The sequence below is a fragment of the Papio anubis genome, chromosome 11, assembly GCF_008728515.1.
Source record: "Papio anubis isolate 15944 chromosome 11, Panubis1.0, whole genome shotgun sequence".
In the NCBI taxonomy this organism is placed as follows: domain Eukaryota; kingdom Metazoa; phylum Chordata; class Mammalia; order Primates; family Cercopithecidae; genus Papio; species Papio anubis.
Genome location: NC_044986.1, coordinates 1,112,763 through 1,131,317, shown reverse-complemented (window position 1 = coordinate 1,131,317; position 18,555 = coordinate 1,112,763). Strand labels below are relative to the sequence as shown.

General features: G+C 59.7%; 1 protein-coding gene across 7 annotated transcripts in view; it reads right to left on the bottom strand.

The window, feature by feature from the left end:
* The window catches only part of LOC101013733 (serine/threonine-protein kinase 32C), a 97,970-nt gene that overhangs the window by 23,287 nt on the left and 56,128 nt on the right, over positions 1-18,555 (bottom strand). For 4 of the 7 annotated variants that reach the window (XM_031651969.1, XM_031651968.1, XM_031651974.1 and 1 more), the window contains exon 2: positions 13,336-13,391. In XM_031651969.1, coding sequence (XP_031507829.1) covers positions 13,336-13,391 — 56 coding nt within the window. Of the gene's footprint in view, positions 1-367; positions 2,670-13,335; positions 13,392-18,555 lie in introns of those variants that run through there. The other 3 variants (XM_031651971.1, XM_031651973.1, XM_031651972.1) reach the window with 3 other exon arrangements.

Here is an 18,555-nt window from a genome sequence, read left to right as displayed (position 1 = left end):
AACCACTTCCTCCAGGAAACTGGTCCCGGCTTTCCCGGCTGCTTCCTCCAATCATCGACTTAAACCCAAAGAGGAAATGGAGTTAGAGGTCTCGCCATGAAGACGAACAAGCCAACGCCGGGCTCCGGAGCCCTGGGCTTTCCCCACGAAGCGCCACTGACAGGGAGGCCACGCCGCCACCTGCAACAGGCTGGTACCTGCAGCCACGTGACGCCATTTCAACTGGATGCTGTTCATGCATTTTGCAGATTTCAGTGATTCACCCAAGCTCTTCCTCTTTCCCAGTAATTTTTGTTCCCCAGAAGCAAATGCCTGACCACAAGTACCTAAGGCCTCTAAACAGTATGAAACCACCTCCGAATCCTACCTGGGGGAGCTTCTGGTGTCCCAAGGAGAAGCAGAGCTTGGGGACGTCGGGACAGCAGGGCGAGACAGGGCAAGGCAGGCTTCCTCCCAGGGATCAGTGCTGGGCACCACAAAAATGGGAGGGTCAGTGCCCAGGAAGGGGCTGAGGAAGGTGCATCCCAGTATGGGGCCTCTGGGGAGGGCACTGGAGGCAGAGGGGTCCCCCAGGCAGAGCTGGGCTCCCGTGCACTCCAGAGGCTGCTCTATCTCCCACTCTTCTCTTCTCCTGTCCCTCCTGAGAGCCCCCCCTGAAGCTGTTATCTTGACGTCCCTGAGAAGCTGTGTCTCACGGGCCACGTGTCCCAGGCCCCTCTCCCTGGTTGAGCTCAGGATTCTAACGTGGTGAGTGGGAACCAGTTTTGGGGTTTCGGTTTTCCCCTGACGCTAAATGGCTGCTTCCTAGGCCATGGCTGGTGGAGTTAAGAAGCCTCATGAGGCCACAAACCTCTTGGGAAGACGTGGACACTGGTGGGCTCACCGAGAGGCCAGGGTGGCAGCTGTAGGGGTCATGCTGCGGCTCTTCTTCCATCTGCTGCAGATGGCAGAGGGGGGTCTTTGTCCCAAGAGGCTGGAAACCCCCGTGCCCTATGGCTGTCAGGTGTTGATGGCCAGGGAGGGGCACCCAGCCCACCGGCTTCCTGGGGGACGGAGCTACCTCCCAGGCCCACACGTGCAGGGGTGCTTGGGCTCCCACCTAACGCCCTCGTTTAATCAGAACATCGCCGTGGGGCACGCAGTTGCTGGGGCTGCAGGACGGTTCCTTCAGCAATAGCCGCCACCCCTCAGCTGCTTCACGCCGGCTGGAACCTTGCTGGGCTTGGAAGAGCAGATGGGCTGGGGCGCCGTCTGAGTCCTCGCCAATGCGGAACCACTGTGGACATACTGTTTTCTGGTGCTTGCACACAAGTGATCATTCTGATGAGGTCTGGGATTCTGGGCTATCTTCAAACGGAGCGTGGAGATGCTGCTTCTGAGTGGCTGAGAACCTGTGGCCACGTGCATTCTCCCACTTGGGGATAACCAAGACTCTTAACACCTTGCCTTGCTACTCCCAGCTCTCCTCTCGCCCCGGGACTCAGGACCTGTGCACAGGATATGCGTAGTCCATGACCCATCTTGAGGGCCACCCTCCGTGCTGCCCAAGCTTGACAGCTGCTTCCAGGGGAGCTCTGCCAGCCGTTTCTCCGTTGCACCCTCCTGACACCTCTCAATACATCCCCGAGTCCTGGGCGGCACCTCCATGTCCCTTCCTCATCCGCCACATTCCCATGCCTTGCTGCAGTCCCCTCTGAAACGGGGGGTTCCCCTAGCAGGTTTGCCCACTTCGCTTTTTCTGCCATCCCTGCTGCTAGATGAGGTCTCTATGAATTCTTGGGGGGACTCTGGGTGCTCCTTCACTCACAGCCAGAGCTCCCTCTCACCTGTTTCTGCAGAGCTGTGAGTCCAAAGGGTTTCACCCTCCACACTCTGCACCCCGTGCTCTGTATGGCCCCTTCTGAGCTTCTGGCCCCTTCATGTCATGGCTCTCCCCTACCTGGTTGGTAGGTGGCTGGGGCAGGTGTGGCTGCCATCCGTTCCTGTCAGTCAGGGACCACCTCTTCTCGCACCTCTGGCTGCCTCAAGCCTGTGGCTCTCCTGAACTGCTGGGGAGGCCTGAGGGGCTGGAGGTCAGGTAAAGACAGGAAGTCTATGTTGTTCAAAGCCATTGCACATGGGCTAATTTGTTACAGCAGCCGTTGGAGACTTGTGCAGTGTGCAGCGTGCCTGCCGGGGCGGGTGGGCAGCTCGTGTGGCACGCCCACCAGGGCGAATGATGCGGCCATGTGATGGGACCTAGGGCAGGGATGCACATTGCACAGGGGACACCAGACACACGGCTGGGGGAGTAAGCAAGGTGAAGCTGTGACTGGTGTGACTGGTGTGAGTGGTGTGAACAGTGTGAACTGTGAGTGGTATGAACTGTATGAGTGGTGTGAGTCACATGACTGGTATGAACCATGTGAGTGATATGAGTTGTGTGAGCCATGTGAGTAGTGTGAGTGGTGTGAACAGTGTGAACTGTGAGTGGTATGAACTGTATGAGTGGTGTGAGTCATGTGACTGGTATGAACTGCATGAGTGATGTGAGTGGTGTGAGTGGTGTGCCACCCTTGATGCCAGAAGCAGGTTAAACGGATATATTAAAAGAAATCAGGCCGGGTGTGGTGGTTCACACCTGTAATCCCAATACTTTGAGAGGCGGAGGCGGGTGGATCACGAGGTTAGCAGTTCGAGACCATCCCGGCCAACATGGTGAAAACCCCATCTCTACTAAAATACAAAATATTAGCCAGGCATGCTGACGCGCGCCTGTAGTCCCAGCTACTTAGGAGGCTGAGGCAGGGGAATATCTTGAACCCAGAGAGCCGAGATTGCACCACTGCACTCCAGCCTGGCAACAGAGCAAGACTCCATCTCAAAAAAAAAAAAAAAGAAACCAACCAATGGAAATACGAACCAAAATCTTTCTTACAAGAGTTATTTCTGGAAGGAAGGAGAAGGCAGGAGGACGGGACAGTGCCCGGGCCTCCAGGTGACGTGGGCAGCAGAAGCAGACGGGATGCTCAGGATACGGAACCACGGAGCCACCTGGGCCCTCAGCAAGTAAACAGCAAGGACAGGGCCCACAGGGTGACTGGCGGTCATGGGCCCACCTCCCTGCACAGACTCATCCAGATCCTGACTCAGAGAAGCCATCAGAAGACAGTCACAGGCACTGGAAGAACACGAGCCTGGCGCAGTGTGACGGGATCGTAAAGACCATTGTTTCAGGTGTGGAAAATACCGTGGTGGTGGCTACGAAGAGAGTCCTCGTTTTTAAAGATACACACTGAACTATCGATGGATAAAATGACACACTCTCTGGAATTCATGTCGGATACCCAGGGCACGGTGGGAGGTGGGCGAAGGTTGTGGCTGAAACAGGATTGCGCCGCGTCGGTTCCTGGTGAGGCCGGACCCGGGTGCTTGCGGGGGGTCATTGTGCTCCTCTCTATACCATGTGAGTTGCACCTTCTAAAAACTAGAAAAAGAGAAGAGTGGAGGCAATGCTTCCGTGGCCCCAAAACCCATGCATGGGCCTCAGTCACGAGCACAGAAAGGACCCCGGCCCCTTCCCCAGGTGGCAGGGCCTGCAGATGGCCTGGTCAGCAGAGGGACGTGGTCAGTGCTGGGACCTGGGCTCTGGGCCCACGGGGAGGCCCGACTGCCCCGGAAATGGTCAATGATGTCCCTGTGGTCCTGGATGCCACAACCTGTCATGAGCTTCCCAGAAGGGGGTGACCCGATGGGGTGGCCAGGAGCTCCCAGTCCAGATGAGGAAGCTGAGGCTGGGTGGCAGGTGGCAACCCCACCATGCACGGGCCCCACACACACTGGGCAGCTGTGTCTGCCACGCGTGGGCCCAGCGGGATGGCGAGGAAGCTTCTCACTTGTGGGCTCGCTGCAGGACAGCCAGGGAGGCGGCCCGGGAGGGGTGCCTATGACGTCATGCTGCCTCAGGTCAGTCTCAAATACAAGTTTAACTTTCCACACCAGAACGGCTCAGTCACCCTCAACACGGTTTCCAGTACTATCCCCCACTCACCCCAGCGGCTCCAGCCGGTGGCCAGAGATAGAAACTTAGAGGCGAGTCTGCCACCTAACAGAGGTTTCCTTTCCTGGGCCATTCAGACATTTGCCTGCCAGTTTACATGTCAATCACGGTGTGACCCTGGACCTGGTGCCTGGGATTCACTCACCAAGCAGAGCTCCTCTGGATCCGACAAACGTGTTGGCCCCAGGGTCCCTGCACTCCCTGTCTGTTTGTGCCCCCAAACTCCAAGCGCTTGTGGGCACCAGACCTGCAATATACCCACCAAGGTCTGTAAGTATGAGAAGATCTTCAGCTTCCACGCTGTGGTGGTATCATGGAAACCCTCCTGCCCCAGTTCTATCCCCAAAGGTGAGGCCGGCCCTCAGGGACCCACACAGGTGGATGGATCCCTTGTTCTTTGACCACGGCCTCCCGGCTGCTGAGACCAGAGCTGACAGCTGGGTGGGCAGTTTCGTTTTAAATGCCCACTTCTTGGGCTGTGCTCCCTGGACTGTGCTCCCCAGGTTCCCACTCCTTGGACTGTGCTCCCTGGGCTCACAGGCTGGGCCCCTCAGCCCTCCACTGGTGCTTGTTCCTCCCAAGCCAGGTGACCTGACCTGAGGCCAGCAGGGCCACCTCTCTGGCCTCAGCTTCCTTGCAGCTCCAAAGCAAAGGCAAGGACCATGCACGCGCCTGTTGAGGGAAGAAAATGAGAAAATGGATACGAAAGTTCTTCTCCTCCTGAATCAGTCATGAGGGAAACAGCTATTTTAAGGCATAAAGGTGCAGCCTGGGCGACCCAGAGAGATGGGCCCGGCAAGTTCCCACCGTGTTTTGGCCCATTTAGGAGCATGTGGTAACCGTTTCTTCCATGCGGACTCTGCACCGAGGCCCCCACACAGGATTTCTTTGGTCCTGCAGTGGTGGTGGAGGCGAATCCAAAGCAGAGGGCAAGGCACAGAGGAACCTAAGTGTGCCAGCAGGGCTGTTCCTGGTGCAGCTTCACCCCTCTGCCCCTGGAGCCTGGAGCGGAACCGGCCCTGGCAGAATCAGCTTCCCCACGGCAGGGAGAGCACGATCCCTCCCCCGACCTTTTAGGAGCCTGTAGCTGCTGTGTACACAGAGTTCCTCTGGGTTCTCTGATCAGCGCTGCCATCCCCCGTCCCAACTCTGGCCTGGCGGGGAGGGTGGTCTGTTTAATCCTTAGCATCTCTGTCTCCTTCAAAGCCATGGTGGTCAGACCTAGCACAGCCTGGAACCCCCGAGACTCTCCAGCCCTGACCTTCCCAGAGAAACGGCAGCTGCTAAGCTGGGTCCCTCAGTCTGGCAGGCAAGTGGATGAGGCCTGGAGAACTGCCAGTAGCCCTGGCAGGGGGCTTCCTCCCACTATCTGGTCAGGGCACGGGGCAGCCTCCTTGGGACCGAGGCAGCTTCTACTAAGGACTGTGATTCGTTCGGCAGCTGCTCTCAGAGGCCCCCATGGGAAGCTGGACAGCAGGCCCAAGAGATCCACACGATCCAGGAGACGCCCCTTGCTTTAAAATGTAGGTTTTATTATCACGCAGGTGAGTGAGATCAGGAGACGCCTGCCATTGATGAGACCATTTGTTACAGTTCCCAATAGGAGGAGGGGCATGCCACACCGTGGGGCCACGCAGGGGAAGACCACGGTCTCAGAGACAGACGACGTGATGGGGAAACGCGGGCAGAGCCTTGGCGGAGGCTTCCTCGGGAAAGGTGGGGAAAGCTGGGTGAGCATGCTGGAGGCTGGCCTATGGGGATACAGGCCTGCCCTGGGCGTCTGGGGTCAGGCCGTGATTCGTGCAGGGGATGTGGGCCCGAGCCTGGGAGCACACAGAGGAGACAGCTGGGGGTGGGTTGGGGGTTTCATTTGAAAGGCAACCAAAGGCAAGTGTTTGTGATCTCTAGGAAGTGGTTGGTCCCAGAGGGGCAGTCTCTCCAGGGTCAGCAAAGCCCTGACATTAAAGCGTTGGAAACACAGTTCATACATGTGCAATGCATGTACCCACACATACATACCCCATACATTCATGCACACACACACAGAGGCATGCACACACAAACACACAGACATGCATGCACACACACATACATACCACATCCACACAGAGGCATGCACACACAGACATGCATGCACACATACATACCACATCCGCACATGCACAAACACACAAACATGCACGCACACATACACATGCTCATGTACACACACAGCCATGCACACATGCATGCACACACGCGTCCATACACGCGGAGGAGGGGGCAAGCTGGGTGGACACTTGGGCAGAGACGAGGCTGCAGTGCCAGAGTGACTATCCAGCCCTGTCTGGGCCCCCAGTGCTCCTGAAACCCTCGCCCTGGGCCAGGCTGGACATGTGGGGCCAATGTGGGGCCAAGCACTCCCCATCAGAGGTCCAAGGCAGGGAGATCACGCTGCACTTAACCATTTAAACCCCAAAGCCAGAGAGGGTCTGCGGTGCCCAGTACTGCATTCCACACTCCTGAGAGCCACAGGCCAGAACCCTCGGGAAGCTGATGGGCATTTTACAGATTGTGTGAGGGCTCAGGACAAGAGCACTGTGTGCGCTGAACCTCCCCACAGCCTGTCCTGGGGCCCTGGGTCCAGCCAGCAGATTCCTTTGGTCCCCACAGGAGGACAGGTCAGTTCAGCCCAGTAAACATTCTCTGGACCCAGCAACAGCACACGGTCCTCCCCAAGCGGGGGGAGCCCATCTCACACACACAATCACAAAACCACAGCAAAGTCAGCAAAAACCCAAAGCCTGTATCCAACCATCTTAGTCCCAACTAACGAAGTCCAGAAACACCACTGCTGCAAGGTCCCCGGGGGCACCGCACACTCCCTGCCAGATGGGGGTCATTCTGTGCCACGCACTTGTGGCCGCCACAAAGGGCTCCTGCTGCCCTGAGTGGGGTGATCGGGCGGCGGGCTGGCGAGGAAGCCAGAGCCTGTGCTGCTGCGAAGTGAGAGGCGTCTGGGGAGAAACCCAGGCTCAGCCGCCCGCAGTGACTGCAGCAGCCCCTGCCCCGGGAGCCTGGCAGCAGGCCAGCATCACGGGGCTTCTGCAGACACTGCTGGACGTCATCAACTTTCAGAGGCCACTGCTGGCTCCCTTTCAGCCAGGCTTCCCAGACACTAGGGGGCTGTCGCGTGAGGGTCACCCACGGCACATAGACCCAGGGTCCTCAGATCCCAAGTCCAGAATCCAGGCCTGGACATCTCAGGAACAGGGTGGACATCGCTCACCATGGGAACACACATCACAAATAAGCAGCCCCCAGGACACCCAGCTTCCAATCGGCAGCAGTGTCCGCTGGCTGCGAACGCGAGGAACAGAGCTGCCTGCCAGGCTGAGGTCACCCAGGCTGCCTTCCGGTGGAGCTGCTATCCTGGTGGCCTGGAGAGCATGAGGCCCCCCAGGGAAGCCCCCCCAGGGCAGAGCCTGGGCTACAGGCAGCGTTGACTCGAGCCCCCCAGGTGGTGGTCTGGGACCCCCATGACTCCAAGCTGGCAATTGAGTTTCATCCTAGAACCCAGACGCCTCTGAGCTCTTCTCGGCCAGTGCTGCTCTCCACCTGCAGCGAATCCCCCCGATGGATGTGAGGAACCCTCAGAACCAGCTCCTCCCAGCCTGGACTCAGAGGCCACAGGCTCAGCCGCTGTGTTACGGCCACACCGGGCAGGGTGGTCCTGCAGCAGCCGCTTGGAGGTTGCCATAGTGACCACAGGCACTGTCTTCTCGCTGAGATAGCACAGGGGGCCCAGGCAAGGTGGAATCCAGGGGCCACGCCCACAGGCCCTGCACAGGGACATGGAGCTGGGGAGCCCGGCCAGGCAGCCCTTCTTTACCCACAGACGTGCTCTCCCTCTTCTTGCCTCTCTCTTGGGTTCACCTGAGACGTGGGGTCACTGCAAGGACAGGCGGTTCCTCAGGGTGGGTGGGGGCTGTGGTGAAGGCCTTTTGACCCCCGTTTTCTTAGTTCTTTCCGCACAGCCTAGGAAATGCGGACACCATGTGCCTGTGCCTCCCTCTCTCTCTCTCTCTCTCTTGGAAAGGGGGATGGCCTGCGGTAAGGGGTGCGCAGGGCAGGGCGAGGAGCCCAGCCAGCTAGGGGGGTTAGAGAGGAGACAGCAGAGGCCCACTCAGGGTCAAGGGGCGGGGCTGCACCCAACTATAACCACTGCCCAACAGCCAGCCGTGCCACCGAGAAATCCATCTGGGCAGGGGGCTCTCGAACCCCCAAAGGAGCACTACACCCCTAGAGACACGCCTCTGCCTCCTGATAGCTGTGCCCATCAGACACCACCAAGCTGGTGTCCTGGTGCTCCCTGCAGCATTCTGGCCGAGTGGAAACCCAGCCTCTGCCCCTACAGACGTCAACAGGAACATGTGATCTCCCAGCACTTAGCACCTCACACCCAAAACACTCCTAGTTAAGTGGGGGTCTGGCTATTATTCCCAGGAGCACCAGCCACAGCTTGGCAAAGCCAAAGCCGACCCTCCACCCACACCTGCTGCCCAGGCTAGGTACAAGAGCCACAGGCCCAGCCCACCCAACTCCTCCAGCCAGAAGCACGGCCGTGGCTCCAGAGGACGCCCACTGCCCCTTTGACAGGTGCAAGAAGGCAGGACGCAGGGTCACGCAGCTCAGGAACAAAGCTGACAATTTAACACTGGGAAAAGTTACAAAATAAAGTCTCTTAGTCACAGTAGCAAAAAGTTACACGTAACAACGTAACAAATAATAACTACAGGAACAACGTAGCATAAACATAGCAAAATACGAAGAATCAATATAAAAAAGCAGACGCCTATTTGGGTAAAAGGCCCTAGACCCCTAGAGAGGTAAGATCTCAACTTTGCTCTCAATTAATCTGAAAACGTAAATCCTACCCAAATCCCAGCGGGGTTACTTTCGATTTTGACAAGACATATTCAAAAATCCCTGTGGAAAAATAAACACAAGGGAAGAACCGGCATTTTTGGTAGAGCGTAGAAGAGGCTCTGGAATACTGCGCCTCGCTGGTCAGCACACCCTGCAGGGGACAGTGCAGGACGCCCAGAGAGAGGCCTGTGCACAGCCACACCCGCAACAGGCTGTCCACAAGCAGTTCCAGACCTCGAGCCTACCGATTTAAAAGTGCTGAATTCCAGCCAGGCGTGGAGGCTCACACCTGTAATCCCAGCACTGTGGGAGGCTGAGACGGGCAGATCTCTTGAGGTCACGACTTTGAGACCAGCCTAGCGAACACAGTGAAACCGTCTCTACTAAAAATACAAAAAAAAAGTTAACTGTGGGGGTACACGCCTGTAGTCCCAGCTACTCAGGAGGCTGAGGCACAAGAATCACTTGAACCTGGGAGGCGGAGGTCGCAGTGAGCCGAGATCACGCCACTGCACTGTAGCCTGGGTGACAGAGGGAGACCCTGACTCAAAAAAAAAAAAAAGCTGAATTCCAAATGGACTCCATTCTCCCAGGAACAGAATGTTTCTTGCCCTGATCGTGAATGAGGCAGCGCTGGGTGCAGATGGCCTTCCAGCCTGTATGGGGGCCAGGGTCTGTCGTCCTCTGAGAGGGGCCGTGAGCTGGGAGCTACTGGGAGTGGGGCGGCTGAGAGCAACTGGGGCATGGGGCCAGTGGAGCAGGACCCGAGGTGGGGGGAGTGCAGCAGGAGGACAGAAGGGCATGGGTGGTGAAGGGGCTCTGGTGGCACCACCAGACTCTGCCTTGTTGACTATTTGGAGCAGAAGCCACCGGAAAACAGCACCTGAGGTGGGGGGCTCTCTCCGAACTCCCCTCATCTGTCTAAAGACAGACCCTCCAAGAGGAACTGCCAGCTCAGCCCCCCTCTGCAGTTCCACCGTCCCAGGAAGAGGGACCCTCCCCCTGGAGAGAGGCCAGGATCCACCCCCGCCTCAGGCTCAGTCACAAACCATCACAGTCCCCATTGCGTCTCTGGGGGCCCTGTAGTCGTCCCTAAAAGCTGTGTGCCCCCCACGCGGCCCCCACTCCACCTTCTCCCAGCCTGCCCGCCAGCCCTCGGGGCCCACCACTGTTTTGGGTATTTTCTTTTTTCCCCCACGATGCCCCGCACATGTAACACTAACAATAAATTCGTATGCTTTTCCTCCTGCCCCCGTGCCCACTGCCAGCACGTTTCACAGACCCGGCTCAGCCTCAGAAGGCAGCGGGAGGGGCAGCGCCTCCACGGCGCGTTTGGTTCAGGAAACCTTGGCCCAAAGAACAGGAAACGCTGTACCCCGACCCAGGGGAACCACAGCCCGGAAAGTCAACGGCTTTTAAGAGACTTGTGTCCAGAGATGGGGCCCGCCTGACAGGCCAGAGGGGCCGGGGCTCGGCATGGACTTGGGGTTCATGCCCGGCCCAACCTGCACTGGTCTGCGCCCCCCAGCCAAGCCTGGTCCCAGAGAGATCCTGGGGCAGCGACCTCCCCTCCTCCCTGGGGCAGCAGCATCCAAGCCAACCACCCACCAGCTCCGGAAGGACGTGGGAAGGGGCTGCCCCCACCCGTGGTTCCTGTGATCACAGCCCACAGCCTGAGATAACCGTAGCCTGAGGCTGGAATTCGCTGTCCTGGATTCTGAACACGCACAATTAGGCAGCGCTGGGGAGGCAGCGGGCTCCTCAGACACCGAGGCCTTTGTAACCCCGGCTGGAAGCTGAGAAGGCGCCAGGAAGAATTTAATCACACTGAGTGGCCCGGGGGCGGGGCGGGGTGGGGGCGGGGCGTGGGCTGGATGAATATGCGGGGGGCGAGACGGGGGTGGAGCGTGGGCTGGATGAATGTCTATGCCGGGTGAGGGGGCAGGCAGGGGCGGAGGGCAGGCTGGAGGAATGTCCATGGCAGGAAGAAAGAGATTTTCTCCAAGTCTAGATTCTTCCCGCTAAGTGGTTAGTCCTGGAATTAACCAAGGCCACCACTTTCAGCTGGACAGAACTGGGGGGCACCATGTACTTCAGACCCCAGAGCTGCCTTCAAAACAGTGAAAATGGTAAATTTTGTTATGTGTAATTCACTGTAATTTTTTAAAAATTAAAAACAAAAACAAAAGCCAAGGGCTAGGTCTAGATAATCTGTTTCCAGGAGCGGCAGCCCCAGTAGTGGAGCTGTGGCCCCAGCAGGTAGAGCAGCTGCACCACGGCCATTTGGCAGGACCAGACTCTACCTGGTCGGACTCCAAACGCTGTGCCGTCCTGAACGGGTGGGCTCCGGTGCCCTGCCAGGGTATCCCACCCCTCGACCCGGAGCCATTTTCACAGGTGGCTCCAACACTGGCAGGGCCTGGGTGCAGCTGAGCCTGGGCCCACCACCTCCTGCAGGGAAACAGGGGTGGCTGGGGCCTCTGCTGCTGCAGCCCCTCTGAACTGAGGCCACGTGTGGGCAGATGCAGCTACAGCCCAACCACACTCAGAGCCGCCCTTGTCAGCCCTCATCCTTTCGGCTATGGGGTCATTGCCTCGGCCAGTGAAAGAGCTGGAAGGACCCCTCCAGGTCAGTGAAAGGCGTCACCTCACCCTCCCCTCGGTGCCAGGCATCCATCCGCAAGTGCTGCACAGGGCCCCTGCAGGCCTGATAAGGAGGTCTAACTGGGAGCCAGAAGGAACCCTCCAGGTGCACGATTACCCTGCATCTGAGCACAGCACCCAGTGACTCCCTCCTGTTCCCCACACTCCACAGTTGCCCATTTCTGGGCCAGCTGGCTTTCCCGAGCCTCTTAAGAACTGGTCTGAGGAGCAGAACCCTGGGGGGATCTGCAGACGGTGGCAGGGCTAAGGCTGCCCACCTGTGCTCATGAGAAGGAGGGGACCATTCCCAGGCAGGGGTATAGGGCCAGCAGAGGCGGGGGCAACGGAGGCAATGGGGAAACAGCACCTGCACCCACCAGCCTCGCTCCCCAGGGCAGGTCTTTGCTCCTCAGATGCCCTTGGCCTGGCCCTCTCCAGATGTGCTGGCCGGGCCCAGGCTTCCCAGCCTCCCTCCTTGAACCTGATCTCTGGATGCCTGGTGACTCCCAGGGTCCCCCTAAGCCACCTCTCCTGAACCCCGTCGCAGCTGCCGTCCTCCGCTGCCAGAGGGGAGCAGTCCCCCCCAAACTCCATCCTGCCTGCCCCTCGTGCACCGGCTGTAGGCCTGGGGAATAGAACTGAGGCTCAGCTGGGAGGACAGGAGGGTCTGACGCAGTCCCAACAGCCCTGAGTGTCTCTGACGGACTCCGCCAGCTTCAGCACCTCACCTCGACGCTCAACCGGCCTCACCAGCAACAAAACGGTGCAGGTCCACGGGCGCCTCCCCACACGCAGGGACTCAAAAGCACTCTCTCCTCGGTGCACAGGAGCTTTCTCAACGCACTGCGCAAAGGGCCTCATTCGCTCTGACTTTTCATCACCCCAGGCCGCAAGTAACCTAGCAGAGCCATGGCTTGCGATACAATGAAATGGAGGTAATTAATCACATTCAAATACCCTACGCATTATAGTCCGGTAGCCCGGCAATCGCTTTAAAAAGGGCTTATGGGGCTTAAATAGACAGTGTCCAGGCAGCTGTACAGCCAGGAGCGGGAGGGAGGCAGAGCCCATCTGCTAAGCCTCCCGGGACAGCTGAAAAGAACTGTCCATTCCGAAGTGATTCATCCACAACAGAGCCGCGCGCAGAAGCCGGAGGGCTAATTTCAACCTTTCCCGAGTGCTCGTTAAGCCTCTTTGAGTTATAATTGCCCCTGATCTCTAGATATTACAAGGCGGCAATCAGGAAGTTAGATCTGGCCAAGAGAAAACAAAGGGAGCGTAAAGGAACGGGCTCCGTCCAGGCCAGCCAACAGGCCCACGTGGAGGACAGCAGCCGGGCGTTCTGGACGCGGCTGGAGACAGGGATGGGGAAGAGGACAGGGCCCAGCTGAGGATGCACGCTCAGCACCCACCCTCCATCCTGTCCCCTGCAGGCCCTGAGGAGCAGCCGTAGGCACAGCCCGGCCTCTGGGCTCCGGTTCAGCCAAAGCTGCGATTTTGTCCCCGTGGCTCGTGGACGCTGCGGTGTTGGTGACACTATGGGGCCCAGTCTGACGGCGGCACAGCCCGCTGCCTCCATGGGAGGTGCGCCCACGCCCTCCCTAAAGGACCTGGAGCCTCTGCCCGGGTGAGGCTGCTTCTCCCGAGGAGGATGGAGGTAGGTGGACTCAGGGGACAGCATGTCCGACTCCACGGTTCTGCCCCCTCAGCCCTCAGCCCAATCCCCACGCCAGGCCCTGCCTTACCTTGCCAAAGCTGCCCTTCCCGATGGCCCGAAGGATCTGGAAGTGGTCAAAGTTCACTGCAGAATAAAACAGAGGGATACCTGGTGAGGTGGCAGGAAGGCCCCATGTGGCACAAACCCCCACCCCAGAGCAGCTCCTCCACCTCAACACCCCCCACCCCGATGCTGCCAGGGCCCCTCACCCTAGAAGAGGGTCGCCGTGGGGCGGGCTGAACTCTCGCTCCTGTGCGAGGCAGGAGGGGCTGAGCCCCAGTCAGTGAAGACATGGGCCTGGGGTCACGCACGTTCTATTCCCAGGACTGTTACAGGATTAGGCAGGCGCCCACCACAGCAGGGACACGGCAAGAACGAGCGACACACGCCTGAGTCCGACTCCACTGGGCTGCCGTCCCGGGCACCGGCCACCCCCACTGAAAGCTGCTCCGTCCCGTGAACACCCCCAAACAGGCAGGCCCGGGGTTTTGGGGGAAGTCATGCACGCGTGGGCAGCTCTTCCTGGTTCCCCTCCACCCTGCTCCGCGTCTCCAGAGGACAGGGGCGTCGGCCCTGCTGACACTCACTGGGCAAGCCTGGGGGAGTTTGCAAACGGCCCCAAGATGAACGAGAGGAGGCTGAGGGCTGCAGCTGTGTCCACCGTGACCTGAGTGGCCTGGAAGTGCGTGCGCCCAGCACGAGGGCCATTCCGCAGGCCTATGCAAAGCTGCAGAAGGCACCGTTTCCCACACCTGCAAGCCCTTCCGGGAGAAGGACGGCCCCCCAACTGTCACTCATGAGACCTGCCCATGTACCCTGCCCAGGGAGCCTCTATCCACACCAAGGAAAGGGATTCTGATGGGCTTTCCAGACCGCCTCCACTTGCCTTTCAAACCCAGGACATTCTCCATACACATAAGACGGGGGGTCCCACAATGTCACCCACTGGCCTCCAGGATGAGCCCCTCCAGATGACTCTCAGGCCAGCAGCTGCCTCCACCTGTGTCCCCAGGCCTACGTCCCCAATTCTGTACCCCCAAGCCTGTGTCCCCGGGTCTGTACTCCCAGTGTGCTGCACCCATGAAGGGCCTGCACATGGCTCTCACTGCAAGGCCCTGTGTCCTGGAGCCAGGTTTAGGACACCCACTGGTTCACAACATTTCACTTTTTTACCCACTTTTACCCCAGCCTCATGTTCACTTATTCTGTGGGGAATTTGACATCTGGAACCCACCCCCACAACACACAAACATGGTTATTTTAAAGGCAGGGAAGACACAGCCAAGGCCAGAGGCAGACCCAGGGAGACACGGGTGGGTACTGACCACTCCTAGGAGGCACGGCCTGGAGTCTCATCTCATCTCCACTGCTCCCTGGGGGTACCCTGTGCCATTGGTGGGGCAAGTGCTTTAGGCACTCGGTGTGTGGAGGAGGAGACAGAACGGTTTCTAGAAGAAAGGTTTCTTCACATTTTCCTCTGAACTGGAAAATGCCCACTCCCTTCCCAGGGTGCTCCAGGATAGCACCAGGGTTCAGCACAGACACAGCAGACAAAGTGTCCATCCTCACGGACCCTGGGGAGAGTCACACACCCAGAGGTCTTTCAGCCTGAGCTACGGGCACCATGACAAGGACCCATGGAGGCTTCAGGGCTTGGAGCACAGGGCAGAGCTGGCATGAAGGTGCAGGGTCGTATCCTGGGGAGAGGACGCCTGTGCTGGGCCCTCCAGACAAGTGGGCATCAGCGGGGGGCAGGGAGAGGGTGCCCAGGTGAGGGGCCAGCCTGGGCACAGGCAGGAAAAGGACCGCAGTGTATGGACAGATCCACAAGCTGGTCAGTGGGTGAAGTGGGAGGGCGGTCAGCAGAGCACCTAGGGGTGAGAAAGGGGCTGTGACCTGTGGCCTTGGTCTCCTCTGCACAAGACGGCAGTGGGGCTTGACTCTGCAGAGGTGGGGAGAGCGGTCTGATTTAAGCGCCTTAGAAAGGCGCTCCTCACCTCCCCTCTGCAAGTGCCTAGAGGAGCACTGACTGGCACAGGGGGTCAGAACCAGGTTGACGGAGGGGGTGGGGCTTCAAGGGGTGAGAGAAGAGGCTGCCAGGCATCAGAGCTGGACACTGGGCAGAGAGGCGGCAGAGGACAGACTGTGCTGCACAGACGAGACCTGTGGCCGACACCCACAAGCTGGCACAGCCCCCAAGATCCCCAGCTCCAGGCGGCAGCCACCCCACCCTGCATCCCAGCCTCCTCCCTCAGGAAAACCTACGCCCAAACAGAGATTATGTCATCAAGGCAGAGGCTGCTCTGGCACCAGCAAAGCCACTCCGAGGCAGCCCGGGCCACAGCCCCACAGGCAGGGAGCAGCTGCCGCCATGTGGCGTCACCCGATGTCACCAGATGTTAAAGGAAAGTGGGCTGTGAACCAGCACGTGTGATGGACGGGGCTGAACTGGAGGAGGGAAGGGAACAAGAGGGCAGCTGGGCCGTGGCAGGGGAGACAGAGACACCAATGCCATCCAGCAGCCAACCCCAACGGGATGGACCTCAGAGTCTGCGGGGCCTGCCCTCTGCAGTGGGGAGGGGACGGGGTGTCAGGGCAAGGCCCAGGGCTGAGCTGGCTGCCTACAGCTTGGGGAGATGAACTCTGCTGGGCAGCTCTGGGTCCAAGGACCCTCTGTCCACCTAGGCTCCACCCAGGCCGCCACTGCCTAGAGACCCCTGTGCTCCTTCTTGGAGCACCCGGTAGAGGCAGAAGAGCCCCAGCGGGCACAGAAGCCCATGGTTGGCACAGCATTGGCCATTCCCAACAGAGCTGAGGACGAGGTTAGTGGTCCACGCCCACACGCATGCCTAGGACGGCCAAATGGCACCTGCTGTGCCAGGCCCCTGACCCTGGCACTTGGCACATGGGTACCTGGAATCTAGTCCTATACTGCCCTGGGAAACGAAGCCAGCATCTTCCTGTGCATGGGCGCGTGCTCTGGTGGCCTCCCCCAGGACCCCAAGCAGCCCGCACAGCGTGGAGCCCTAAGCCTCCGGCCCCCCGAGCTGTGAACCAGCAAGAGAGCCCAGCCACCATCACCTCCACCTTAGAGAATAAGCACAAGTTCCTGAGGTTAGTCCCTCCTGGAAAGGAAAGGGATGGGAAGCAAAATGTATTAAATAACAAGCCAGAAGCATAAGGGAGTCACGGCAACTGTGTCACCTGTGCCTGCACACCTGCGAAGCCAGTACCTCCTGAGAGTGTGAGGAGGAGGCAGCTCCGGCAGGGGCTCCCGGCCAGGAGGCAGCAGCAGGTGAGTGTGTGCCGGGGCGGGGCTGTGGGGTCAGGGCGTGCAGGGGGTGGGGCTGTAAAGTCAAGGGTATGCTGGGGGCAGGGCTGTGGGGGGTCAGGGCATGCAGTGGGTGGGGCTGTAAAGTCAGGGGTGTGCTGGGGCGGGGCTGTGGGGGGTCAGGGCGTGTCAGGGGCGGGGCTGTGAGGTGGGGGGACTTGCCAGGGCGGGGCCATGGGGTTGGGGGAGTGTCAGGGGTGGGGCTGAGGGTGGGGCCATGGGGTTAGGGACATGCGGCCCCCACTTTGCAGTGCCTGTGATTTGAACACATCTGTCACCGCTTCCTAAGACTGACCAGGAGGGCGGCCACAGGGACACCAAGTCCCAGACAGTGGCACCCGAGACAGCCATGCAGATGCTGCTCAGGGAAGGTGCAGGTGGGACAGGAATCCCGGATGTGGCTCCAGGACACCATGTGAGCAGCAGAGTGGAACCCTGTGGGCAGGGCTCACCGCACCAGCACCCATGAGAAGCCCCCAGCCAAGTGGTCTCTGCCAGCCATGTCCACAGGGATCCCTACTCAGGGACCCACCGTCCCAGATCCTGCCAGGTGAGTCACAGGCACCGGCAGGAGGCTGACCGGCATCGTAGCTATCCTCCGGATGACCATGGCTCCACCCTGATGCCCAGCTCCTGTTGCCCCCGGGTCAGACACACCTGGCCTTGCCACTGTGCACAGCGGCCCTCATGCCCTCCCAACCCCAGCCCCGAAGGCTCCAAACCAGTGGAACTGGAGACCCAGTGGCTGTTTCAGGTCCCTGCCCACCGCACCTGCCATTAGCAACCCATGAGGGTCTCTGCACTGCCCCAGGCTGGGCCAGGACCTCCTATGACCACCAGCTCTGCCCCACGCAAGCCTAGGCCCAGCCCCATTCCCGGCTCCCAAAGAAGAGGTCAGCTCTCATTCCAGCACTCAGCAGAGGAGGTAAGGAGAAGGAAGTCCACTGGCAGGAATCTGTCAAAACAGCTCCCTGTGTGCTCTGAGGAGAACAGTATGTAATCAGCCTGGTGTCCCAAGAGTGGCCCTGCAACCACCACGGTCACCAGGAACCAGCGTCTACAGAGTCTATCAAAGTCCTCTCATGAGAGTTCCCGGAGCTCCCTGCACACTGGCTCTGTATCGGGGAGGGAAGGGACTGAGGCCGCAGAGCCCGGGGTGGCACCGGCAGAAGCGGCAGTACCCCGAGGGCAGGTGTGTGTGAGGCGCCTGGGACAGGTCACTGCAGTGAGGAGCCCCGGGCAAGCGTTCCTGAACCGTCCAGGTGTCCACCCGGCCTTCCATCAGCAGCACAGAAGTCGGAGACAGTTCTAGGCAAAGGTCAATGTCTGGTTCCAAGCTGGGCAAGCGGCCAGTGCTGCACTCGGAGCCCCCAAAACCAATCCCTGCCTCATGGTGGGCTCCATGCAGGCCACCCCCAAGCCCACCTCCTTGGGTCCTCGGTTTCCTCATCTGCCAGTGGGAGGGTACAGTGAGGGTCTGCATAGCAGAGGCCTGGGTGGGGCCTATGGAGCATTAGGTGAGCCAGGGACATCCCAGCAGGACCCCACCATCTCTGGGGTCACCCTCAAGGAGCCCTGAGCCCCAGGTCCCACACACCTGCCTCCTACCTGCCACAGGACCAAGCCTGGGGGGTCCGGGAGCCACCACGTGGTCACCCAACAGCAGGGCTGACCCCCGCTCCTGAGCCCCCAGGCCATGCATCTGCCCCCAGACCCCACCCAGTTTCCCCTAGTCCCTAGTCCCAAGTCCCCTCTCACGGGGGCCCATGGAGGGGGCGGAGGCCAGGCTCCTGCGATGGGAGGAGAGGGAGCAGAGGAACAGGGCTGTGTGGGGGTGCCGTGGGCAGCCCTGGTCACCAAGAGAGCCAGGCAGGCCCCTAGAAGGAGTGAGTGTGCAGAGGGTTGGGGTGGTCAATT